The following is a 26866-nucleotide window of genomic DNA, read 5'->3' on the forward strand; positions in this document are numbered from 1 at the left end:
ACATGCCACTATATTCTGGGGACTGTTGGACCGACCTCGGGACAACACACCTGGACTGTATTCCATTTTTCAACAATGGAAGCCATGGATTAACCTCCTCAGGCCTTATGGCCCCCCTCCAGACCCCCCCCACCTGACGCTGAATTATGATAGAAGAGACGACCTAAGTTATGAATATGAGTATGATAATGAGGTGTCTATGGCCGTGTGGGACATTACCACGACAAATCTCTTTGTGGGACAGGCGGGTGTGGCTGCGTCGGTTGAGCTCTCTGATGAACAACTGTACTGGTACCGTTTGTCTGCTGAGTCCACACCACACATTACATTAGCTATCAGAAAGGGTTATGAAGCTAAAGAACTTGGTCCCATGGTAAAGACGCTGCTAGAAGTCGAAGATTGGGAACCTACGCAGATCGCAGCACTGACATACTCTCCCTCACACAGAGCGTATCGTCTTAAAATCTACACACAAGAATGCATCCACATGGAAAGACACGAAGTAGATAGACATCATGGTAGGGAAAAAACTGACCATGCATATACAGTTGACATGTTGCGTGATCTCCCGTCTGACCTGTGGGCGTCGCACTCTCATGATGTAGGTTTCTGCTTGAAAGCCACACCAGTAACATTTGAGGTGAGCAGCTCTGTGCCTGTGAACCGGTCACAATACCCGATCAAGCCACAGGCAAAAGGGGGTGTTGACAAGGCAGTTGAGGGACTGAAGAGAGCAGGGGTGTTAGAACCCTCACAAAGCCTTTGGAATACTCCCATACTTCCTGTATCAAAATCTAGCGGGGAATACAGAATGGCTCATGATTTGAGAACCATTAATGCTATTACGACTACAGCTCTGATACCAGTTCCTAACCCCTACACGGCTATCTGTAATGTCTCACCTGAACATACATGGTTCACCTGTATTGACCTAGCCAACGCTTTCTTCTGCATACCTCTGGCAGAGAGTATGAGACCTATTTTTTCTTTTACAATAGGAGGGGAGAAACTACAATACACAAGACTACCACAAGGCTTCAGTTTGTCTCCAGGAATATTCAACAAAGTGCTCAGGGAACAGCTAGAGGGCGTTACATTGCCAGTGGGGGTAGTATTAATACAGTATGTAGACAACCTTCTCATCGCAGCACCTTCTGCAGCCTCTTGTTTGGAGGCCACCAGACACCTACTGGTGCGCCTCCACACATCAGGGTTCAAAGTCTCCAAGAAAAAGCTACAATGCACCCGTAAAGAGGTGACATTTTTGGGCAGAGTGATTTCCCCAGCAGGCACGGGCATGTCAGCAGCGCATCAGGAACACATTTTGAACCACCCGAAACCCAAGACAGTCAAAGACATGTTGTCTTTTTTGGGCCTCACAGGCTACAGCAGACACTACATCCCAGAGTATAACCCAAGAACAGCTGAACTCAGAAAACTCATCAACGAGAAAGGCATGCGCAATCTCACTGCCACACTAGACTGGACACAAGCGGCAGAAGCTGCGTTAATTTCTCTCAAACAATCCATGTCCCAAGTCACGGCTCTCGCCGCTGCATCCTATGCATTACCATTCTTTCTTGATGTTTCTGAAAATTAAGACACAGTAAATGGGATTCTTTTTCAGAAAAAGGGGGGTTGTAGGACAATATTGATGTATGTCAGTGTTACACTGGACAGAGTGGAAAACAGAGAACCTCCCTGCATGAGACACGCGGCAGGTACAGCACGTATCTTAAACAAGATTTCACACATTGTGATGGGCCATCCTTTGACAGTACTGACAACACACAGCATTGTCTCTTTTGTGAACTCAAGTGCATTCACAATGACTTCAACGAGACAAACAAGGCTGGAGAAAACTCTGACAAAGGCACACATCACATACACACACGAAGGAGTTAACAGCGCAGACACCATAGGTAGCGGAGAGCCCCATAGGTGTGAGGAAAGAATCATTCAAGATGTGAAGCTAAGAATAGATCTCAGAGACGAGCCCATCCCACAGGCAGAAAACCTGTTCACAGACGGCTGTTATTTTAGACACCCCCAAAACGGCCTCCAAGCAGCCTATGCCGTGGTAAAACAAAAACCTGAGGGAAACTTTGAGGAAGTATCAGCTGGGGAAGTAACAGGGAAAGTATCAGCACAGTTGGCAGAAGTAATGGGAGTCATTGCAGCATTAGAGCTATCAAAAGGAAAGGATGTAAACATCTACACTGATTCAGCATATGTCCACGGCGTAATTCACGTGGAAATGCGACAATGGTTGAGAGCAGGATTTGTAACGTCCACAAATACCCCCATCAAACATGAGAAAGAGATCAAAAGGCTTGCAGAAGCAGTAATGTTGCCCAACAAGTTAGCTTTACTTAAGTGTAAAGGTCACAACGCAGAAAACAACTACTTGGCTTGGGGTAACAATGCAGCGGACAAAGCAGCTAAAGAGAAGGCAGGATATACACCATGGTATCAAATGCTTGTCTTAAAATCCGCTGACTTGCTGCCCGCAATAACAGATGAGACGCTTAAAGAAGCTCAAGAAGCGGGGTCTCCTCAAGACAAAAAACTATGGTCAAACCGGGGAGCTACCAACAAAGAGGGGATATGGTACTCCCCAGATGGGAGACCGGTTATACCCCCAGAGTGGATAAGATCCATGCTTAAAGAAGCACACGGCCCAACGCATTGTGGTAAAACTCAGATGAACAGGCACCTGACCCACTGGTGGCACCCATACCTACCAGACATGATAGCAAATCACCTAGAAGAGTGTGTAATTTGCTTAACCCATAACATCAGAGCCACTGTGAAACCACACCAGGGAAAGTTTCCTTTACCTAAGATGGCAGGAGAAGAAATCATCATTGACTACACTGACATGATTGACAAAGTAAGAGGATTCAGATATTTGTTAGTAGTAGTAGATGGATACACAGGTTGGCCAGAAGCTATCCCTTGCAGAAGAGAAGATGCAGACTCAGTGATCAAATTCCTAGTCACGCATTACATTCCATTACATGGATTTCCTAGGAAAGTGAGGTCAGACAATGGCAGCCATTTCAAGAACCATGACCTACGCACAGTAGAAGAGTCCCTAGGACTAAGACACAGTTTTGGAGCAGTTTATCATCCACAGTCTCAGGGAAAAGTGGAAAGGATGAACCAGAACTTAAAACAAAAACTCAGCAAAGCATGTGAAGAGACGGGCATGAAATGGGTATACGCATTGCCTCTGGCTCTTATGTCAATCAGGAGCTCCATTAACAAAGGGACAGGTTTCTCTCCATTTGAGCTCACTTATGGTCACCAGTTCCCAGGTCCAGGAGCCCTAAGTGTAGGAAAGGAAGTAGAGGTTCTGAGTTCGAAACCATACTTCCAGCAACTTAAGGGATTAGTGGCAGATTTTTCCACCCAGGTTGCAGAGGCAAAAGGGGGACCCGAGAAACACGAAGCGAACACTGCGGAGTTCGTCTGGCTGAAAGCGATCAGACCCAAGTGGCTGAGACCCAGGTTCTCTGGACCCCATCGGGTGATGCAGAGGACATCTCACGCTGTCCGCTTGGAAGGGAAAGGAGACATCTGGTACCACTGGAATCAGTGCGCAGTGGGGAAACCTCCGGGAAGGACCCTAGACGACATCATCACGGACGTGGTCCGCGCAGAGGAGGAGGAACCAGAGGACAACACTCCTATCACCGACCCAGAAGTCGCCATAAGCGGGCGGGCTGAAGAGGACGTCGAGGAACGGCCCTGAGGGAACGAGGCAGAGCGGGGTGGATCAACGCTTCCAGATGGCGTCTGTCTCCTCCACCGGAGGCTGGCGTGTGAAAGCTGTCATCATCCTCCTCGTGCTGGGCCTGCTGTACCTGTCCAAGGTAGCCCCGCTTGATGAAGCTGTGACCATTCCAACGACAGGTGGCCCAGACTCTGAGGGCAAAATCACACCAACGGGCCAATCAGTGCCTAGCGACAAAGACAGGTTGTTTCCAATCACCACACTAACATTCAGTACAATGAGAGAGAGACACACAGAGAGAGAAGAAGGAGGAATGCCCCTCTCTCTGCTCACGAACCACAGAAGGTTTCTTTTGACTGCCCAACTGCAATATGTAACTCACCAAACTGTGTTATTACGTACCCTGTGTTTTTAAGCAAGGGTGGCGACTACACGGTGTGGGAAGCGTATCCAGGGACGCAGTATCAGGAGTTCCGGGTCTCGTCAAGGATGGTAAGAATAACACTCAACACCATTGCAAATATGCCCCCAGAACTGTGGTGTAGCACGGCAGAACAGTTAAAATATGAGTCCCAGTGCACGGCACGGAAGCCAGATTACAAAGCTCCCAATTCGGGGGTCACTGGATGTGCATTTATTGAACCAGAGCATGAAACAGATTTTTCTAATTTAGGGGTCGCCGGACACGCCTCTATTAGAACATATATTGAACCATATCATGAAACAGGTTTTCCGGAAAAAGCCCTAATATCCACTCCACCTAAACAAACAGGAGAGAATGTAGATTCTTCAAAAAAGGCCTTAATCGCTCCACCTAAACAAACAGGAGAGGATGTAGATTCTTCAAAAAAGGCCTTAATCGCTCCACCTAAACAAACAGGAGAGGATGTAGATTCTTCAAAAAAGGCCTTAATCGCTCCACCTAAACTAACTAAAACCAATTCGGCAATGAGTTTAATGTTAGACTATGCACATGAACGCAATGTTAGCAACTGTTGGCTGTGCCAAAACATGCCAGAATCCGTACATTCTCCCATGTTTAGCCCAATTCCTTTCACGAAAGCTGACTACGGTTTAGTTAGCTGGAATGACATAGCATCCCGCATTGGAGATGAGGCCGAGGATTGTTACACTCCTTCGTATCCAATAAACTCTGAGAAACCTCTACAATACAAGGGTTTAATCTCGCTCATTGTTGAGACAGTAAATAAAGATTACCTGCCAGAGGGGTTCAAACAGTTGACGGTCCTAAGACTAATATATGTGAAGAAATATATTAACCTAGCTTTTGAATACAGATTCCAATTAGCTCTAGCCCAGACTAATTGCTCGGTTAACTTTACCAGTCCAATATGTACACTGCAACCACACACTCCATCTTTATTAGTTGAGGCTTTGGTAACAGTAGTGCCCTGGTTCGGCTCCAGAACAGTGGACTCAGTTGAGGTTAAAATACATGACTGTTCGCAGCCATTACCCTTAGGTAAGTCCCCTACCCGTGACTGTTCTGTCTATGTTCCCCCAGTTGTAGTACATGAGTGGAAGAATGTGTCCATCTGTTTCCAGAATGAAAGAGGATCTCTTACCTCTCCAGATGTGGGCCACAGCGACTGTAATACCGTAATAAAGGTGCAGTTAGCCAGAACGCCCCTCCCGCAGAGGGTTTACTTAGTTTGTGGGGACCGAGCCTATGGCTGTATGCCTTATGACATTTTCTATGGCACCTGTTACCTGGCCTATCTAATCCCTTTAATCCGTAAAGTGAAGACTGATGAGATTGCAGCTATACTTCCCTCTCTACATAGAAACAGCAGGTCGATTACAGAAGGACAGCGGATGGCTAGTCTATTTTTACCATGGTACGGTATTTATGTTTCTCAGCAGGAAATTGTGGCGTTGTCCAAAGTAGTGGAAAATCACACATCTAACACAGCCATGTTAGCCGAACATAAAGAATTACAGGAGGTTAGGACTGTAGCATTACAAAATCGTATGGCACTGGATCTTTTATTAGCCGCCCAGGGGGGCACATGCAAGGTGATTGGATCTGAGTGTTGTTCTTTCATCTCTGATGCTACACCTGAGGTCATGGATATGGCTCATGATACCGCCAGGGGGATAAAAGAGTTGCATGAAACTCATGGGTTTACCCTTGGGGATTTAACTGGAACTTTTGGATCGTGGGGTGCGGGGTTGGTTAAATTTGCAGTAACCGTTTCAATGTTTATCTTAGTTGTGCTAATTGTGATAATCTGCTTGGTCACTGTAGTTAAACTAGCCATACGAAAGATGACCAAAACCGCCCTCCAGGCTCCACAGAGACTAGTAGGATATTCCACAGTGGATGACTCCGTGTTGATGTACGACGCCCAGCTTTCAGATCCGTGGGGCACAATCACGGCTTCTGCTCCATGGGGACCCCCACAAAATGAATGACAAGTTGATTAAAATTGACACTCAGAATGTAGAAGATGTATATAGATTTTACCTTTTTGGGTTTTTACACTACGCAATAAATGTCTGATTCTTCTTTTTCAGATTTTTAAACAATGTATTTGACTAAAATGAATGTATAGATAAGTGCCTTACTTTTGACTAAAGCGTAGTGAAGTAATGTTAAAGCTTGAAGACACTGCAATTTTGCAGATTACGGATTAATCGAATCACCACTGTGAATGTTATACTTTGAACTGTGAATTTCAACTGGACTTTTACAATCCAGATTTTATACCTCAGGTGGATTGCTAATAATCCTAAATGTTAAATGTGTTTTTACTATAATTGTCTTGAAGCAAATCTTTGAGATGCAAGCTATTTTTAAAGTTTGTAATTTGATGATTAAGGAGGACTAAATGATAAATGATAAAAGAGGTTATTTGGAAACATATATTTTACTATTTTCTTCTATATTTTTTAGTATGTTTATTTTTGTGCTATTGATGGACGATTTGTCTAAACACTGAGGATATATTTTGGTATTTCTACACGGTCATATGAAGTTGATATGTGGAGCCATTCCTGAATGTTTAAATGGTCTGAATCCCAGGTTATAATGTGAGTGTCTTGAAATAGTTGATCTCTTAAAATGAGACCAAAAGGGGGATTTGTAGAGTTATATTTGTATTTATTCATGTTAGCAAACTATGGATAAGCTTAAAATGGGAATAATTTGGGTGGAACTGTGAGCTGGATGTGGGGCCTGTTTGACATATGTTTTTGAGGACAAAGGAAGATGGGGGAAGGTGAGAGCATTTCTTGAGTTGCATTCAATTTAGATCTAGCTACAGTGATTGGGGAAGTCTAAGGTGTCTGTGATATTTGGGGCGGCCAATCAATGATGTCCGAATGGGAGGATCTGATAACTCCTCCCATTGTCACAGAGTAGAAACACAGAAACACACGCGGTGTTCAGCCTCTTTCCTCTGGCTGGCTCACGTGCAGGTAAATTCGGGATCCCAAAGATTAACTGTATTGAATTTGTACTGTATTGATTGTATTGTTTTGTCATATTACCATTAAAGTAGATATTGTTTACTTGGTGGCACTGGATTTCTTCCTGTATTATAACCAGCTTCATAGGAACGCGCGGAGATTTGAAAAGCGGATCAGATATCCCTTTTAATCTCTAACAATAGTCACGTGTGGGGACTGGCTTCCCTTATGGGGACAAATTGGAGGTCCCCATGAGGGGAATCATTAATTTTAGGGTGAAGACTTGATTAGGGTAAGGGTTAGGTTAAGGGTTAGGGTTAGGCATGTGTTGGTTATGGTTAAGATTAGGATAAGTCTCCAGGAAATGCATGTAAGTCAATGTAATGTCCCCTGAAGTGATGTATACATGTTGTGTGTGTGTGTATCTGTAAGCATGCACTGATCATTTCAGGGTCAGAAAAAGGGCATCGTGTGTGTATCTGTCAACATGCACTGATCATTTCAGGGTAAAAAAAAGGTCATCTTTTGATCTTTTGAAAGATGCATTTAATGTCTTTGAAGAGTTGCTCGAGTAATTAAAAAAACAAAAAACAACTGTTGGTTTGTTTACGCAACTGGCTGCTTTCACAGCCAAATGTTAACATGCAGTTTGGCTGAGGGGTTATTTCATGAGTGAGCAGAGAAGGCGAACGTCCTGGAGCCAAGAGTAGGAGCTAAAATGAAGAGGCATTTCACTGCAGAAGAGGCCGTAGAAATGGTCATGCAGCCTTCATCTGCAAGCGATGACTCTTCTTCTGAAGAAACAAGCTCCGAGTCTGACATTGAATTATCTCTGGAATCCTCCACAACTGAGTGCTTCTGAATGTTTGTCTGAAAGTGGGGAGGACACTGAGGATCCGGCTCATCCTAGCCATCCAAGTCTGGTCTCTATCTCATGCCAAGACGCTGCGCTACATTCAGGCACCCACCGGCATGATTCCAGGGCCCACAAGATATGCCATATCAAGAATTTATGATGTGGCATCCTTGACCTTTTCTTCATTCCCGACATGATTCAGCTAATTTTACAGATGACAAATCTCTATGGGCAACACATCCTCACTCCCAGGTCGGCCTATGTTGACGTTATGTCAATTCCCCTGTCGGCTTTTTCCAACGCAAGGGGGGGGGGCCTTAGCGTCCATTTTCAACGCATGGGGGGGCCCTTAGCGTCCATTTTCAGCTTTCCGGGATGTCCATATGCTTCTATGGACGCTCATGGAAGCACGGCGTTCGTTTGTGTCGACTGCCCATAAAGGCAATGTGAGCATCCATTCTCATTGGATAACGGAGAATTGTACACCCGGAAGTAAGTATTCCCCTTACTGTCGATTGATTTTACAGTGATATCTGCACTACTCAGTATTTTTCCCCTTCGATTCGGAGAAACAAATGTTTTTTCGGAGTAAAGGATGGCAGAAGACACTACACTACCCAGAATCCCCAGCTATCGTTTGGACTACACCATGTGCTCTGTTTGACAAACCCCGTGATAGTCCTCAAGCTCTGTGATTGGAGAGTGTGCTCCGAGGGTTACGCCGAGCCTCGAACAGCACTTGAAATGGGATGGAATCACGGCAGACTGTCCAAAACTGGATTTGAACGGGTCCACCGCGTCCCCCCTCCCCCACCCTGTCCCCAGAACTACAAATGCTGGCTATTCTGTTTCGCAACATGTTCTGTATCTATGGCACGTCCAGTGGCGACTGGTCATTAGGGGCAGGTGGGGCACAGCCCCACCTAGTGTCAGCAGAAAGTATTAAAAGTAATGATTACAAAAAAATGCAATTTTTTTTTTTTTTTTTTTAAATATAAAATATATTTTAAGATCATGTTTATTCATCTGATTCGTCTGTACATTGCAGTTTTAGTCTGTGTTCTTCTAATTAGTGTCTACAGTGTGTGCCTATTGAGCTGTTTTGAGCCATGTGGGACAAAACCCGATCCTGCCCCTCCCTCTCCCTGTTTAAGTCAATGGTGACTGTAAAAACTACACTGCGCATGCTCAGAGTATTGTCCTATTTAATGTGTGTGGCAAAAAAATAATGACCATAGGGGCATAGTGCTGCCATCCCCACCATACGTCATCTCACATAATTCAGAGCTGATTGGCTGTAAGTACGTGTGCCGCGAAAAGTGTGGTGTGTGAAGAGGAGGAGAGAGAGCTGCAGTGAGGCGTCCTAAAACCCGGAAATAAACTGCGCATGGCTTCCCTCCACAAAAAAGCAATGATATTTCTCCATAGGATTTTAGAAAATAGCTCCAAATAAGATCTGTGGGAAACAAACCTGTTAGATAAATGCACGTTTTGTTCAGCCGGATAATATCCACATGTCTACCCTACTTTTATAATTTTCGAATCATAAATCTATTGATTAGATCAGATTTATGATATACTTTTGAAACTACAAGAACATAAGGAGGACTTTTACAAAAAAGTAATTGAGATTTTTGTCCAGAAGGATAGGCAAATGGACTTCATCTTCATGTCAAGGTAAGACTGCAATTTGATTGAAAATGGGATCTTACTAAGAGAAAACAATTCAATATTTAAATGATAAAATTACATTTTTGGGTATCCTTTTGTTGAACTGTCTGTTTAAAATTAATTGAAGCATCAGACAAAAAAAGCTTTTGAAAATAATATTATATTTTGATTTAGGTCAAAATATAATATTTGTAAACCTGAAGAGTCAGAGCCTCACCAGCCATGAACCTCACTGCAGAAGCTTATATATAGACATCTAAGTTGTGTGTGCCCCACCACTTTTGTACATATAAAAACGCCACTGGGCACGTCTCTACTGGGAGTTGTAGTTTTAAAAGACGTTTTCGTATTTCCCATAATAAGAAGTTGCCAGTATTAAACTGTGTACATCCCTGGAGGTTTAGGGGATAGGAAACACTCACATTTAAAACATATAATTAATAAATGGGTGAAAATTGCTTGTGCCCATAATGGGCAGCATTAATATATATATATACACACATGCCAGCTAAGGTCTGAAGAGCTTTATTTAACAGCTGGTCTTATGTTTGTGACCCCTGTTGTTAATTGATAACATTACATTACATTACATTAATTGATAAGCCTGAAACATGCACTTGTTAAGGTTCAGAGGCACATTTTGCAAATATGGCAGTAGCCATCGATCAGCTTAAGATAAGATATACTTTATTGATCTCAAGTTGGAACATTTGCATTACATCAGCATGTGTAACAGTTGTATGCAGTGGTGTTTATTTGTAAATCATTTAGTATAATCACACAAATTCTGTGTTTTATATTCAACAATTATGTGTTCTTTATTTATTGATTGTTCAATACCTGACAAGGTCGGAGATGAAATATCTACATACATCTTATAAGAGTATAATACATTATGTATAATATCAGTTAAAATAAGTGCTTCAACATAGTTAACATTGCTGGAGGTACGCACAAATATTGATAGATGTCTTGTAATGCACTATTGAGGAACCTGCGACCCAAGTTTTTCATTCAATGCATAACTACACCATAGTTGTGTAGGCCTATATGATATGTCAATAAACCTTAGAAAATCTTGAAAGGGATGTGCAAAATAGTCATTATATACAGTCTTTAATTAACTATTAGTAGAGAATAACGAGTAATTAATATACTTATAGGTATCCTATTAATATCTAATAATAAAAATAATGAAATTCAATAACATGCTTTAACCACTAGGTGTCCCTTTATATCAGCTGTGCACCTTTATGGTGTAAATACAGCCTATCTACCAATTGGATCAAACATAAAAGTCAGCCGAATTAGTGTTGATACTACAAGGAGACGTATTGTGTGAAAAGAAATGTAAGATGTTGTTTAATGGCTGATATATTTATGATCCACGTCACGTTTTCAGTTCCTCATGTTTGTCTAGAAGTCTTCTCATCAGGGCTATATAGCCTACATACAGAACTACGGCAGATATGTAATATTTAATGCAGCCGAACCGTGTATTACCATGCCGTTATGTGATGACTTCCAAAGAGAAAGGCAAGCACACTCGGAATAAAGTATTATTGTATTTTTTAAAAATGTTTTCGGTCTGTTTCCGTTATTTGTTAATGACGATGTGCTGTGAGATGTGAGACTGGAATTGCACAGGGGGAAATAACGTAGGCTATCTTTAGATGCGGATTTTGTTAAACTAATATGTTTGCGCTGTGGACCAACACTATACATTGACGGGGAAGGGGGTAGCAATAAAGATAACACCATTAAACAGTTACACAACATAACAGAAATAATATCGATAGCAGCGTCCCTAGCAACCACCTTGGTAACAATGAAAACGTTATGGACCTAATTTCCTGAAGTAATCTTCGTAATAACTAGCAAACTAAAGATCATGTACATCCACTGCACACATAATCTGAAATAACAACTCATATTTCTCGCATCAAATGACATCAAAACGCATTTTAATGGCCAAACTAACTTTAAAATAGGCATTTTCCATCGAGAATAAAACGAAGTTCGGCCATGTTTTTTTTTTTCTGCAGGGAGAAATTTGAAGATCACGTGACGTCAAACAGAGCACATGGTGTAGTCCAAACGATAGCTGGGGATTCTGGGTAGTGTAGTGTCTTCTGCCATCCTTTACTCCGAAAACATATTTGTTTCTCCGAATCGAAGGGGAAAAATACAAAAGCATTGCACACAATTTAAACCAATCAATGTTGTGTAATTAACAAGGATAATCTGGTGTTTTTTAGTCGATGAGTAGTGCAGATATCACTGTAAAATCAATCGACAGTAAGGGGAATACTTACTTCCGGGTGTACAATTCTCCGTTATCCAATGAGAATGGACGGTCACATTGCCTTTAAGGGCAGCCGACACAAACGAATGCCGTGCTTCCATGAGCGTCCATAGAAGCACATGGACATCCCGGAAAGCTGAAAATGGACGATAAGGCCCCCCCCCTTGCGTTGAAAATGGACGCTAAGGCCCCCCCCTTGCGTTGGAAAAAGCCGACAGGGGACTTGACATAACGTCAACATAGGCCGACCAGGGAGTGAGGATGTGTTGCTATGGGAGGCGTTCAGTGTCAGGATGGAACGATGTGGATGCTGAAGAGATTCGGGCTTACATGGGACTTCTCATCCTGGCGGGTGTGTACCGGTCCAAAGGGGAATCTACCCGCAGCCTGTGGGTTGACCAGAGTGGGAGACCAATCTTCAGGGCCACCCTGTCCCACAAACGCTTTGAAATGATAAGCGCCAGCCTCTGATTCGATGACCGACTCACCCGTCCTGCTCGATACAAGAAAGACAAGCTTACAGCTTTCCGAAATATGTGGGACAAGTGGACAGAGCGCCTCCCACTCTTGTTCAATCCAGGGGAAGACATCTGTGTCGATGAGCAGCTCGTAGCCTTCAGAGGCCGCTGCAAATTCCGGCAGTACATCCCCAGCAAGCCAGCGAAGTACGGGCTGAAAATCTGGATCACCGCAGATGTCGCCACATCATATGCCTGGAGGTGCCAGGTGTATACTGGAAAAGCCGCTGGTGAATCTCCGGAGAAGGGCCAGGGAAAGCGAGTCATCCTGGACATGACTGAGGGGCTCAAGGGTGTCACACTTACATGTGACAATTGTTTCCCTTCCTACTCACTTGCCCAGGAGCTTCTGAAGGACCCTTGCAGCGACTACAATCGCTGCAAGGGTGGTGTGGACAACCTTGACAAGGTATGTGATTATATGCTTTTATTACTATATGAATTGATTCCAAACGTAGTCTATTTATTCTCACTGATTGCATGTGTTTATTTGAGATAACTATATATTTATTATAAGTGCTTATCATTCATTAGACATATTACTTGCATTTATATAAATAATGAATTATATAAAATACTTGTGAATGCTGAGGAAGGATATTTATTTATTTATATTCTATTTTTTTCCTTGATCGTTTGTAGGTGGTCAGTACCTACAGCTGTAGGAGGCGGACACTTCGGTGGCCTCTTGTCCTGTTCTTCAACTGCATTGATGTCTCCGCCTTCAATGCTTTTGTGCTGTTCACTCCTGGAACCAGCAAAGAACCTACAAACGGAGGTTGTTCTTAGAAGAGCTGGGGAAATCCATGGTGTCCTCACAGATCATGCGGAGAAAGCACCCCCTGCGAACAGCAGCTGCTGCTACCATGGTAGTGGAGTTACAGACCAATGTTGCTGCCCTCGCAGAAACCACCGAGACCGCCATCACCACTCGTGCCACGGGCTCGACCAGAAGGAGACGTGTGTGCTGGTTGTGCACAGGCCTAAAAAAGAGGTCTTCTACCACGTGCACCAAGTGTAACAGGTGCATTTGTAGAGAGCACCAGGTCCCATGCTGCAGGACCTGTTGGTCTGCTGCTGGAAATGAGCTGAGCTAAACTGAACACACACACACACAAACACACACACACATACATCACATATTCAAAGCCTGGATGTTTCAAATGTGTTCCTATTTCATATGTTCTGTTGTGTTCTCTTTTGTTGTTGAAGTTTTCAAAATTGTTGCAGTGTCATGTCTAGGAAACTAATAGTGAAAGTGTATTCTTTATGTTAGTTTTGTCATGTCCCTTTGCCCTGTGCTTTATGTTTATTCCCTTAATTAATCATCCCTCTCATTTCAGGCCTCCACGCTCCCCGCCCCCTTCTGTCTCCTGCGTCCTTGATTGTTTTCCCCGCCCTGATTGTTTCCACCTGTGTCCCCTTTACCTGTGTATATATTGTGGTAGCTTCCTCCTGTTCATTGTCAGTTCGTTGTCTTACTATGACCCACGTTCCTGATTACCTCACGGACTTCCCACGGATCTACCTCATTGATCACTTGCTAGTTTTCCTCGAAAGAGTATATTTGTTTTCCTTGTTTTGATTACTGTGCTAAATTCCAGTAAAGTCTTTCTTTTTTGAGAACACTATCTGTGTCGTGCAATTGAGTTCATGCCTCAGAGTCTCTCCTTGACAGTACGAACTGACCAATAAAATGAACTCAGCCGACTCAGACCAGCTAAAGAACGCCATCCGCTCTCAGGGCCAACGTCTTGGGCAACAAGAAGAGCAGATGGCCGCCATACAGCATGGAGTGCAGCACCTATCCAACAGCCACGGGGAACTACAATCATCGGTGACAACCCAGGTGAATCTGCTGGCAGCTGAGGTCCAGCGTGTGCTCACTCACCTGCAGGCTGCTTCTCCTCCCACGACTCCCCCGGTTCCGGCGGCGACCGGTTCCGATCCCAACCGGTCTACTGAGCCGCACAGTACTTCCATGCGTCTGGCTCCACCCGAAAAATACTCCGGAGACTCGGAGGGCTGCCGGACGTTCATTGTGCAGTGTGAGTTACACTATCACCACCAACCGGCTGCTTTTCCCACGGACAATTCCAAAGTGGCTTTCATGATCTCCCATCTCTCCGGCCGAGCAGCAGCGTGGGCTACGGCAGAGTGGTCCCGAGGCTCCCCCATCTGCGGGTCTCTGGAAAACTTCATAGACACTATGAGAAAGATCTTCAATCAAACCACGCCGGGCAGGGAAGCAGCTCGGGCTCTGATTAAGCTGAAACAACATCAGCGGAGTGTGGCTGACTACGCCATCGAGTTCCGGACTATGGCAGCCGATAGCGGCTGGAACTCCGCTGCATTGTTTGACGCTTTCGTCAGCGGTCTCTCGGATTCCCTACAAGACCAGCTGGCGCCTCTCGATCTGCCCGCTGACTTGGACTCTGTCATATCCATGGCAATACGGATAGACAATCGTTTGACGGAGAGGAGAAGGAATAAATCCAAGGATGCGGTTGATCCGCCTCCCCAGAGGAGATGCTCGCCGCTGGATACTACTTCTTCTTGGAGGCCCCGTCACCCCTCACCGGCGTTCCGGACAACAGCGCCCCCTGGCTCCGTGGAGGAGCCAATGCAGTTGGGCCGCGCCAAGCTTTCGATGACAGAACGTCAGCGTCGATTAAGGGAGGGTCTGTGCTTCTACTGCGGGCAGCGCGGACATCCACAAGCGGCTTGTCCGGTAAAAGAGGAGGCTCACCAATAAAGAGGAGTACGTTGGTGAGCCGGATCTCTTCTTCTGACTTTCCTCCTCGCACCCTGACCCGCATCCAAGTAAAAATCAGAGACAATGTGGTTACTCATGGTGCACTCATTGACTCAGGGGCAGACGAAAGTCTGATGGATTGGGGTTTAGTTAAAAAATTGGACATAAAAACTAAACCTCTACCCCAGCCTCTTGAAGCGAGTGCTCTCGATGGGCGGCTGTTGTTTAACGTGACTCACCAAACAGAGCCTTTAGAAATAAGATGTGATGATAACCATCACGAGACAATGTCATTTCAATTGTTTAATTCAGCCCAACATCCACTCATTTTGGGGTTTCCCTGGTTGAAACTTCATAACCCTCACATTGATTGGCAATCTGGGAGGGTGGAGGGGTGGGGAAAGAATTGCAGAGATCACTGTGTTAAGCAGGTAGCGGAGATTGACAGAAGAGGTAACACTGGGAGGGTTAGGCAGGGAACTATCCCAGAAATATATTTTCCTGATGTTCTTTCAGTCCCTTCCTGCTACCACGATTTAAGTGAAGTATTCAGTAAATCCAAGGCTCTGACTCTTCCGCCTCACCGCCCCTATGACTGTGCTATCGACCTGATTGCTGGGTCTACAATTCCTAAGGGTCGACTATATGCTATTTCAGGACCTGAGAAAGAGGCCATGAAGGACTATATTGATGCCTCCCTCAAAACAGGCCTTATTCGCCCTTCCTCATCACCAGCAGGAGCGGGGTTTTTTTTTGTTGGGAAAAAGGATGGGTCTCTTAGGCCCTGTATTGACTACTCGCATCTCAATGACATTACGGTTAAAAACCGGTACCCCCTTCCTCTCATCTCGTCAGCCTTCGAGCAGCTTCAGGGAGCCAAGGTTTTCGCCAAGTTAGACCTGCGTAATGCTTATCATTTAGTCAGGATCAGGGAGGGTGATGAATGGAAGACGGGTTTCAACACCCCTTCAGGCCACTATGAATACCGTGTAATGCCATTTGGATTATCAAACGCTCCTGCTGTGTTCCAGGCTATGATCAACGACGTGTTGAGGGAGTTTCTGAACCGTTTCGTTTTTGTATATCTGGACGACATTCTGATCTACTCCCCTGACCTTGACACCCATAAACAACATGTCCGCCAGGTTCTACAAGAGCTGCTCAAGAATAGGTTGTTTGTCAAAGCAGAAAAATGCGAATTCCATGCAGAGACAGTCACTTTCTTGGGCTTCATCATTTCGCCAGATCAGGTTAGGATGGACCCAGAGAAGGTTAGCGCAGTAGCTTGTTGGCCTACCCCTGACTCTCGTAAGAAAGTGCAGCAGTTTTTAGGCTTTGCAAATTTTTACAGACGTTTTGTGCGGAGGTTCACTGCTATTGCAGCCCCTCTTCATGTCCTCACGTCCCCTCAAGGGCCTTTTTTGTGGTCTCCTCAGGCTGAGGAGGCTTTTTCTCGGCTTAAAGGAATGTTCACCTCTGCTCCCATACTCACCTTGCCGGACACCACTCGTCAGTTTGTGGTAGAAGTGGATGCCTCCAACGAAGGGGTGGGAGCGGTCCTCTCCCAGCGACTACAGAAGGACAACAAACTTCACCCCTGCGCTTTCCTGTCCAGGAAGCTCTCCCCAGCAGAGAGAAATTACGACGTGGGAAACCGTGAGTTGCTGGCCGTGAAGCTGGCACTGGAAGAGTGGAGGCATTGGTTGGAGGGAGCCGAGCATCCTTTCGTGGTTTGGACCGATCACAAAAACTTGGAATATATAAGAAAGGCCAAAAGACTGAACACCCGCCAGGCTAGGTGGACCTTGTTTTTCAACCGTTTTGACTTTGTTCTTTCCTTCAGGCCGGGGTCTCAGAATGTCAAGCCTGACCCTCTGTCCCGTCTGTTTGACCCTGTGCCTGCAGTCAAGGAGCCGGAACCCATCATCCCATTAAACCGGGTGGTAAGAGCGCTGACTTGGTCAGTAGAGAAGGAGGTAATACGAGCCAATGCTGGAGCTTCTGCACCAAGGGGTTGCCCGCCTAACCGGCTTTTCGTTCAGGAGGCCGAGCGACCACAGGTGATCCACTGGGCTCACACTTCGCTGCTCACCTGTCACCCTGGAGTCAAGAGAACTATGTTCATCATAAAGCAACGTTTCTGGTGGACATCCATGGAGAAGGAGGTGAAGGAGTATGTGGAGGCGTGCCCTGTCTGCGCTCGAAACAAGACCTCTTCCAGGGCGCGAATAGGACTATTACAACCACTCCCTATTCCCAACAGACCCTGGTCAGAGATCTCCATGGACTTCGTCACTGGCCTGCCCCTCTCTAGAGGTAAAACCACAGTTCTTACGGTAGTGGACCGTTTTTCTAAAATGACACATTTCATTGCTTTGCCCAAGATGCCCTCAGCGAAGGAAACGGCTGAGGTCATGATGCATAATGTGTTTCGGCTTCATGGTTTCCCAAAGGATATTGTCTCCGACCGGGGCCCCCAGTTTGTGTCACGTTTCTGGAAGGAGTTCTGCCGCCTCATCGGTGCCACGGTCAGTCTCTCGTCAGGATACCATCCGGAGTCTAACGGCCAGACAGAGCGCCTAAATCAAGAACTGGAGACCTGTTTGCGCTGCTTGGTGTCCCAGAATCCATCCTCCTGGAGCGAGCACCTCACCTGGGTTGAGTATGCGCACAACATCCTCCCTACTTCTGCCACGGGCCTGTCCCCATTTCACTGTGTTTATGGCTACCAGCCGCCACTGTTCCCAGCCACGGAGAGGGAGGTCACGGTCCCGTCTGCCCACGCGCTGGTCAGGCGTTGTCGGCGCGTGTGGGCTGCGGCTAGGAAGATCCTCTGCAGGAATTCACAACTGGTGAAAAGAGCAGCAGACCGAAAACGCCGACCAGCTCCTGTATACCAGCCAGGCCAAAAAGTCTGGCTTTCTACACGAGACCTTCCCCTCCACGTACTCTCCCGTAAATTGGCTCCCCGGTTTGTGGGTCCTTTTCCCGTCACCAAGGTCATCAACCCGGTTTCAGTGAGACTACGGCTTCCCAGGTCCATGAAGGTACATCCCACCTTCCATGTAGGGAAACTAAAACCCTTGAAGGAGAGCGCTATGGTTCCCACCGCCAAACCCCCCCCCCCCCCCCCGGATGATTGATGGAGGTCCGGTTTACACCGTCAAGAAGATATTGGCTAGTCGGAAAAGGGGTAGAGGGCGACAGCTACTGGTTGACTGGAAGGGTTATGGTCCTGAGGAGCGAATATGGATTCCTTCCCGCTTCGTCATAGATAAAAGCCTCATTGAGGATTTTGACCGCCTCAACTCAGAGGAGCCTGGGCCGTCAGGAGCCGTCCCTAGAAGGGGGGGTACTGTCATGTCTAGGAAACTAATAGTGAAAGTGTATTCTTTATGTTAGTTTTGTCATGTCCCTTTAGCCTGTGCTTTATGTTTATTCCCTTAATTAATCATCCCTCTCATTTCAGGCCTCCACGCTCCCCGCCCCCTTCTGTCTCCTGCATCCTTGATTGTTTTCCCCGCCCTGATTGTTTCCACCTGTGTCCCCTTTACCTGTGTATATATTGTGGTAGCTTCCTCCTGTTCATTGTCAGTTCGTTGTCTTACTATGACCCACGTTCCTGATTACCTCACGGACTTCCCACGGATCTACCTCATTGATCACTTGCTAGTTTTCCTCGAAAGAGTATATTTGTTTTCCTTGTTTTGATTACTGTGCTAAATTCCAGTAAAGTCTTTATTTTTTGAGAACACTATCTGTGTCGTGCAATTGAGTTCATGCCTCAGAGTCTCTCCTTGACATGCAGTTTGCCCAATAAATGTTCACATCGATGACTCAGACATTGATTTGAAAATTATTTCACATGCACAAATCACTGTTGGGTAGTCACACGGCTCGATATTATAAACATAATTTCACGGATCGGCCTACAGTGGGAAAATGGTTGAATCTTGTGGAATACAGTAAAAATGTCAAATATAACAACTTTTCTTCTAGATGAAATGCTGACATTACAAAATGCATGGTTTGTGAGATCAAAAAAGGTGGTTTGAATGGCAGTCAATGAGGCATTTTTTGCCATGAAGGTGTCCAGAGGTAGTATCTAATACTACGTAAAAAATAATAATGCAGTCAAATCAATTTTGTTGCTAATCTTGACTCATCCAGGACTCTAATAACCACCAAAGTTCCATCCGCCTACTAATTATTATATTGAACATTATTCATTTTTAGTTTTTTTGTAATGAATAATGAAATAATTCAAATAATTAAACAGGCATTTAAAGGGTTAAAATCCTGAAAATTATTGAATGTTTGGTAGTTTTGAGTACGTTAGAAGTTGTTTAAGTGATTTATTAAAAAAAAAGTAGAAAAAGATATTGATGTATGATGATTTAATAGCAGTTGTTTGGGGCGTGTACATTTTTGCCACGAAGGTGTCCAGAGGTAGTATCTGACACTACGTCAAAAATAATAATGCAGTCAAATCAATTTTGTTGCTAATCTTTGACACATCCAAGACCAGGGGCGGCGCCAGGGGGGAGCTAGGGGGTGCTGAAGCACCCCCCAGGATTGCCAAAGCACCCCCTAAGCACCCCCAAGAAATATGTGTTTTTTTTTTTTTTCGAAAATTATTATTATTATTTTTATTAAATTAAATTAGAAATATTATTGATTACATCAAGTCATATGTGAAACAAACACATTTTTGACCAAAAACATAAAGCCAACACAGGTGATATGATTAGGCCAATGGTCAGCACCCATTCGATTTTTGACCTACCCATAGGCTAAATTACTTTGCGACACTTGATTGACTTCCTGTTAGCTAGAGCGCCAAATGATTTGCTAACAGCAAAGTGAAAAATTGATCGTTTTTTAGTCCTTAAACGACCACGTGTGGACACTCAATCAAAACCAACTGAAAGCGAGAGGGATTCTGCACATAATAGGCCTCGTGAGTACAAGTAGCTTACTTCTGGGTCTCTGTGTTTCATTCAAGCCCTGCTCTGTGTGTGTGTGTGTGTGTGTGTGTGTGTGTGGCACGAGCCATTTTGTGTGCGTGCGTGCGCGAGCGAGAGAGCTCGCCTCGCGCACCAGTATATCTACCGGAGATCGTTGTGGTTAGCATCTGGTGCTAGCTAGCCAAGCTAATGGATATAAGGAGCTTTTTCAACAACAAGGTGGAGGGAGAACTCTCTCCTGTCAGACGGAGAGTCTCAGGTAACCTCAACTCAGGTGAAGTAAAGGACTCTCTCAGTTTTTTTTGATAGTTAACTTTAGTCTAGTTATCTCAGTGGGTCTCAAACGGTTTGTTTTAAAAGGGGAGTGATTTGTAAAATATCTATAAAGAAATAGAAAATCTGTTGACAGTTCTGTTTCGTATGGGTGTTGAGATGTATCCATAGATCTCTTAATGTTGCTCTCAAAGTGCACCAGATTGATGCTTTTAACTTAAATATGTAACAAAAAATCTTCCCGGGGAAGCTAGCCCCCGGACCCCCCTAGAGGAGGTGAGGACCCTCCTAGAGGAGGTGAGGTCCGCTCCCCACTTGTAAAAATAGCACTTTACCCCTGCCTATATGCCGTGAGCTGATTATCGAGCCTTCATTGTAACAGTCGTGGGTGCACTGTGTGTGTGTGCGTGGGAAGTGTTGCAGTAGAAAATTCAACTGTAGCGCTGGTGCATTAATGGGAAACCCTAAATGTTTGAGCACCCTCTATGAAACGTCAAGCTACCCCACAGCACCCCCTAGAGAAAATCTCTGGTGCCGCCACTGTCCAAGACTCTAATAACCACCTAAGTTCTATCCCTCTACTAATTATTATATTGAAAACAATTCATTTTTTGTTTTTTTTGTCATAAATAATGAGATAATTCAAATAATGAAACAGGCATTTAAAGGGTTAAAATCCAGAACATTATTGAATGTTTGGTAGTTTTGAGTACGAAATAAGCTGTTTAAGTGATTAATGAAAAAAAAAGTAGAAAAGAATATTCATGTATGATGATTTAATAGCAGTTATTATGGGCGTGTACATTTTTGCCACGAAGGGGTCGAAAGGTTGAAAATTCGAGGAGGGCACAAGGGTTAAGACCTATGCAGATGTAGCTGGATTTCTAACAAACAATAACACATTGCTCACAGAGCCATGCTTTGCCTATTTCCTCTCTAATGATCACCTGACACACCCATCTGATGATGTCATCCTGATTCTGAAAGGGACCACGACTAGGCACAATAGCCACACAAAGAATAGCCCAGAAAATGCAAACAAGAGTCAACTTAGCTGTAACAGAACAATATTATATATATATATATATATATATAATATATATATGTATGAATGCTGTCCTTATACAAAACGTTATTCTAATGACGTTCACACTGTTTGCATTTGTGTACTGTACACAGCTTGTAAGTAAATGCTGTTTTCTCTCTCGCTCATCTAAGTATTCAAAAACATCTATCTTTGTCGTGTTTAGCCATTTAAGGAACATGCATTCAACTACACCAATTATAATTCCTGTACATTCTGGGTTTGTTTCAGGAGCAGCATTGAGTATAGGGACCACCAGATATGTTATGAAGAGGCTGTGAAAAGTTGCCAGAACCAAGTCACTCACTCGGTCAGAAACACTTAATGGAGGGTGTGTTAAAATGCTGTGTAGAGCTGAGCCGAGCTGATATGAAACAAACAGTTGTCTATGTTGCTGCAACCTCTTATTCTGTTGCCAAATGTTTTATTTTGAATTATTATCCTCAATCGCAACTTTCATTACACGCATGTTGCATCAGCTTCTCCTGCTTTCTATTACAAAACCACCATGATTTATTTAATCATTGTTTAACCAATATGTCATTGACATCCAAATATTTTTTCCAAGAAAGACCTGAAACCAGGGAACATTCAACGCAATAAACAGGTAATAAAAAATAGTTTTAGTAATTATAAAAACATCCAATATTAAAGCTTTAAATCTAAAGTGGAACCATACAGTATAACTCTTTTTTGAGAGCAGTTCGTAGCTAATTTAATTAAAAAAGGTGCATCAAACCAGGTCTGCCAACATGAATGTTTACATAAGGAAATAAATTAGGTTAGGTTACTGTATTGTGTAGTTACTTAAATTAAATGAGAAAAAAGGTGTGAAACTATAAGAGTCAAGCTTTATAAATGAACAAGATGAATGTTATTCTTAACCATTCATCAAAACCCGGGATACAGAGAACAATGCGTCTGAAATACATCATTTGTGACATAGCTTAATGCACTATAATACACAGGGTTTGACAGCTGAATTGTTTATAGGGATGCATGACCAACGAGAATATCTCCATAGTCAAGGAAGGCCATGAAGGCTCACTGCACAAGTTGGAAGAATGGTTGGAACATATACTTTAAAACTTTTTAAATAGATATCATTCAATTCTATAAGTCAAATGTTGCATGTAAATCTTGAATGACAGTCTACTGTCAAGAAACATTTAATCAAATGGACTCAGCAAGTGAATGGGCTCGAGAAGAGAAATATTGGTGCATTTTGACGTTTTCTTGGCAGGAAAGCCAGTGTCACTGGTGGAGATGCAGAACCGTGAATGTTCTGGTTTTGAAACTAGTCTGTTATGAGGCCCACATGGAAGAACGGGAACCCGATGTTCTTACCGGAGCGGTCCGAGATCAAATGTTCCTTGCAGTGTTTTGCTGCATGTCTTTCCTGGGATTATTAGGCTTTTGTTTTCACATAAAAGGAAAACGTCAAAAACATATTTTTAAAAAAACAATAACTGTGAGTAAGGAGTGATAATTGGAATGAATTCAAGGCAGATTTAATGAGTCAGGACCTGGACTGTAATGCCACACACGAGATCTGCAATAATCACTGGTGATTTTATGTTTTTAATGAACTTTTGTGGATTTATTGTATGGTCTAGTAGTGCAGTAGTGGTGGTATTTTTTTTCACCATTTATTATTCATTGTGCAGCCATTATTTTAACAAGCATGTGGTAATGTTTGAATCTGGTTTGTATCTTATAAATGCTTGCGCGGTTACTTTGACCTTATGTGAATTCCTAGTTTATAACCTTAAAATGGGACATGTTACTAAGACAAAAGGAACACACTGGTTGACTGCAAACATGTCAAATTAGCACTCTGGTTTTATGATTGTGACTTTAAGGATCTAATAAACCTTGGACAAAAGTTATTATCAGTGTTTTTTTTCAAGACTGATGGACTCATGTCGGAATATTTTATAGAGTAGATGTGTTTTGACATATAATGGCTGGGATCTAACTGCATTAAACAATATCAGTTGGAAATATATACAAACAGTATACATGTGTTGATATGAAAAGGCCAAGGCAAACATTTATTGCACAATATTGAGCGGCAAGCCTTGTTGATGAGTCACTTTCCCTGGTAAATAAGTCGATAACTGTTGAAGGGGTTACTATGTTAGACAGAAACCAGTTTTTATGGTTAGAGATCGTGTAACATTTTTACTGTATTGAGCAATAAGGATAAAGGCCCACATTTCCTCCAGAACAAGAGAAAAAACCCCTGCAGTGTCAGCTTACACTGTTCTCTCTTGTGACACCATCAGGTGTACTTTGAACAGGCTTGTGTTTGGTTCAAACATGCCTTGCACAGGATGGGCGGGGTAATGTGATGTGTCTTAGACCCTACAAGGTGTAGTCTCCTGTTATAATACGTGCTCAGGCAAAGAACGGACTTGAATGGAATCTTTTACCTCTAACACCAGAGAGACCGCACGCGAAAGGATTACTACTCTTTGGAAAATAACATATTTGTATTACATTTAGACCACAATGGAAGCAACCAGTGATACCACAAAAATCTTGGAGAAGGGTCCTGAATACCTTCGAAAACAAATGGAATTGGAGAGTGAGACAAAAGGAGGCATGAGTGCTGTGGAGAGGCTAGCTGCAAGCAAATTGAAATACGTCAAAAGCGAAAAGGTGGTCAACTCTACTCAGGCACCAGTGATCAGTATTGGATCCGCCTCTGTGAGTAGCACTGGGTCTTCTAAGCGGAGCTCGAACCGTGGTGGGAATCGTGTCACAGGGAGTAACTCCAGAGAGACTGCATGTGGTGTACAAATCACCAGCTCGCCAGGGCAGGTACGTCGGTCCAGCTCCAAAAAACGACCAGACTCTATTCTGCTCTACAGACAGAAATGTGATTTACTGAGAGGGTCAACATTGGACCGAAAACACCACATAACACGTAGGTTGCTGCAGAGCTCCGTGCGTACAAATGTTTTGTTACCTGAGGCCACAGATAAGGAGTGTGAAGCTAAGGGTGACAAGGAAACAATCACAACACCTGTGGGAACAGTAAAGGAATGCAGCTCATATGCAGAAACCTCTCTATCCCAGCGGAGGAGGAATGGACTAGCAGGGCAGCACAGCAAAGAAAACAGTGGGTCTGGGTCAAAGGTGACAGGTGGGGTTCGAAGAATTCTGCTGGTCTCCTAACGGTTCCTGAGGTTGAAAGGAGGTCTGGCAAAGGGGTCAGCCGTTCTCATTCTGATATCAGCTCCAGGTACTCCAAAAACTTTGCAGACTTTGATAATTTTTTCAAGTACTGTGGGCTTGGCAGTGATATTATTGACTCATTTGGGAAAGAGAACTTCTCTTCACGCTCAGCTGAAATTCAGATCAACATCCGGAGTTTTAGCACCTCTACGTCAGACGATGGTTTCTCCAGGAACAGCGACGGATTAATGGAAGAAGAGTTACATGAAAAGATAAGTCAAGGGACGTCAGTTATTGAGCGCAATGCAAGGATCATCAAATGGCTGTACAGCTGCAAGAATGCTATAGAGACTGGGCAAAAATTAAGAGACCTCGATTGAGATAAATGCTTAGTAGTTGGTGTGTTGTGTGAATGTGTGTCCATTTGTTGTTATCTTATATTTTTATGCATAAGGTCAGTGTGTGCCAATTTCAGCAAATGCTTCAGGGAGTAAAGATTTATCATGTTTTCTTCTGTTCAAACTTGCATAGAGCTAGCTGGTACATTAGTTGCACAGAAAGCCCCACATGGCACGCATATAAACACAAAACTATATTCAATATGAAAAAATGGTTTGTAGTTGGTCACATTCATGTGTTTAAGGTCAAAGCTATGGGCTTATGTGCAAACTAAAAGATGAAAACAATGCGACACAAATCCAGAAGTCTACATGGATTTAAATGTAGCTTCAATAAAAAACACTGGCTCAAAATACAAAAACACTCATCTCCACTGATACACATCATATTTTTCATTTCTTAAATTGAAATATATGAAAAATAATTTGGCCTAAATAAATCGTTACTTGATGTTTTGCATTGGTAAATACATAGTCAGTAACCTAACGTGAGTTAAAAGCTGCTAATGTTCGGTTGTCAGGTTGGAAACATCCCATTTAGCTGATGTTCTCCCTTTCTGTTGTTTTAAATGACTCTCAGATGTTGCTATAACCATTTAATCCATTACTAAATGCCAAATAATGTGTTAATTGATGGATTTTGGTCAAGTAATCATCATTCAATCACAATCTGGCAACTCAATGTTTTTAAATAACCGTTCTATAAAACATTAGTAATTGGTATATTATCCATTTAAAAGCATATTTAACATATATAAAAGGTCTTCTAAATGAAGGCTTGGAGATGGTACTGTTGAAATGATGTTCCTCTGCTGGGTCTTTAGGTCACGTGTGCCCTTAAATCATAATTTATGTAACCTGCTTCTTAAGATCATAATCCAATGAGTGCACTTACCATTTCTCTCCCGGTGAAAGATGTACATTCCTTCACACACACACACACACACACACACACCACACACACACACACACACACACACACACACACACACACACACACACACACACACACACACACACACACACACACACACACACACACACACACACACACACACACACACATACACATACACACTGCTGAAAACAATTTCATAACATTCATCTGCTACTTAGTAATTATTTATCTATTATCTAATATATCATTCCAATAACGTATAGACTCGTATTGCACTATTCAACTTTTCTTTCACTCACTTTAAAACAATTTTTTTTTTTTTTTTTTATTACTTTTTATATAGTATATTTTAATAATGGTTAATATTGTCTGCTTATCTGTATTATTGTGTTGCATTGTTGGAGAAGCCTGTGACCTAAGATTTTCAATGACATAATTACTCTGTAGCTATGTTAGTTTGACAATAAAGAACCTTGAACCTTGAACACACACACACACACACCACACCACACAACACATTTATGTTGATGTTGTTAGGATCAAGGATTTCTTGTTGACACAAACATCACTGGTAAATCATTAAATGTAACTGCAGCCAGACATAAAGGCTGGTAGTTTGTAGTTGTTTTCCATTAACAGACTTAAAGAGTTTGTCTGTGAGTTCTGTGTGAGAGGAATGTACCTAATAATAAGCTTTGTTTCTTTAACACTTTCCCTCTATTTCTGTCTTTAGCCCTTTTTTAAGCTGAGCAGAAGCAGTAACATACACTATTGTTAATTGTTAGTG

General features: G+C 43.3%; 2 protein-coding genes across 2 annotated transcripts; both read left to right on the forward strand.

Annotated features, from left to right (window-relative positions):
* The first annotated feature begins 1580 nt into the window (after positions 1–1580).
* On the forward strand, positions 1581–4035 carry LOC117533827. Its single transcript, XM_034197791.1, has one exon. It carries the CDS (start codon positions 1655–1657, stop codon positions 3755–3757), a length of 2103 nt encoding a protein of 700 aa, XP_034053682.1. The 5' UTR covers positions 1581–1654; the 3' UTR covers positions 3758–4035.
* Positions 4036–24007: 19972 nt separating this feature from the next.
* On the forward strand, positions 24008–26147 carry fam110c (family with sequence similarity 110 member C). Its single transcript, XM_034197771.1, is given in 2 exon segments — positions 24008–24618; positions 24621–26147. Coding segments are annotated over 2 exon segments (1047 nt in total). The 5' UTR covers positions 24008–24114; the 3' UTR covers positions 25164–26147.
* Positions 26148–26866: the final 719 nt, after the last annotated feature.

The sequence above is a fragment of the Gymnodraco acuticeps genome, unplaced genomic scaffold (genome assembly GCF_902827175.1).
Source record: "Gymnodraco acuticeps unplaced genomic scaffold, fGymAcu1.1, whole genome shotgun sequence".
Taxonomy (NCBI): domain Eukaryota; kingdom Metazoa; phylum Chordata; class Actinopteri; order Perciformes; family Bathydraconidae; genus Gymnodraco; species Gymnodraco acuticeps.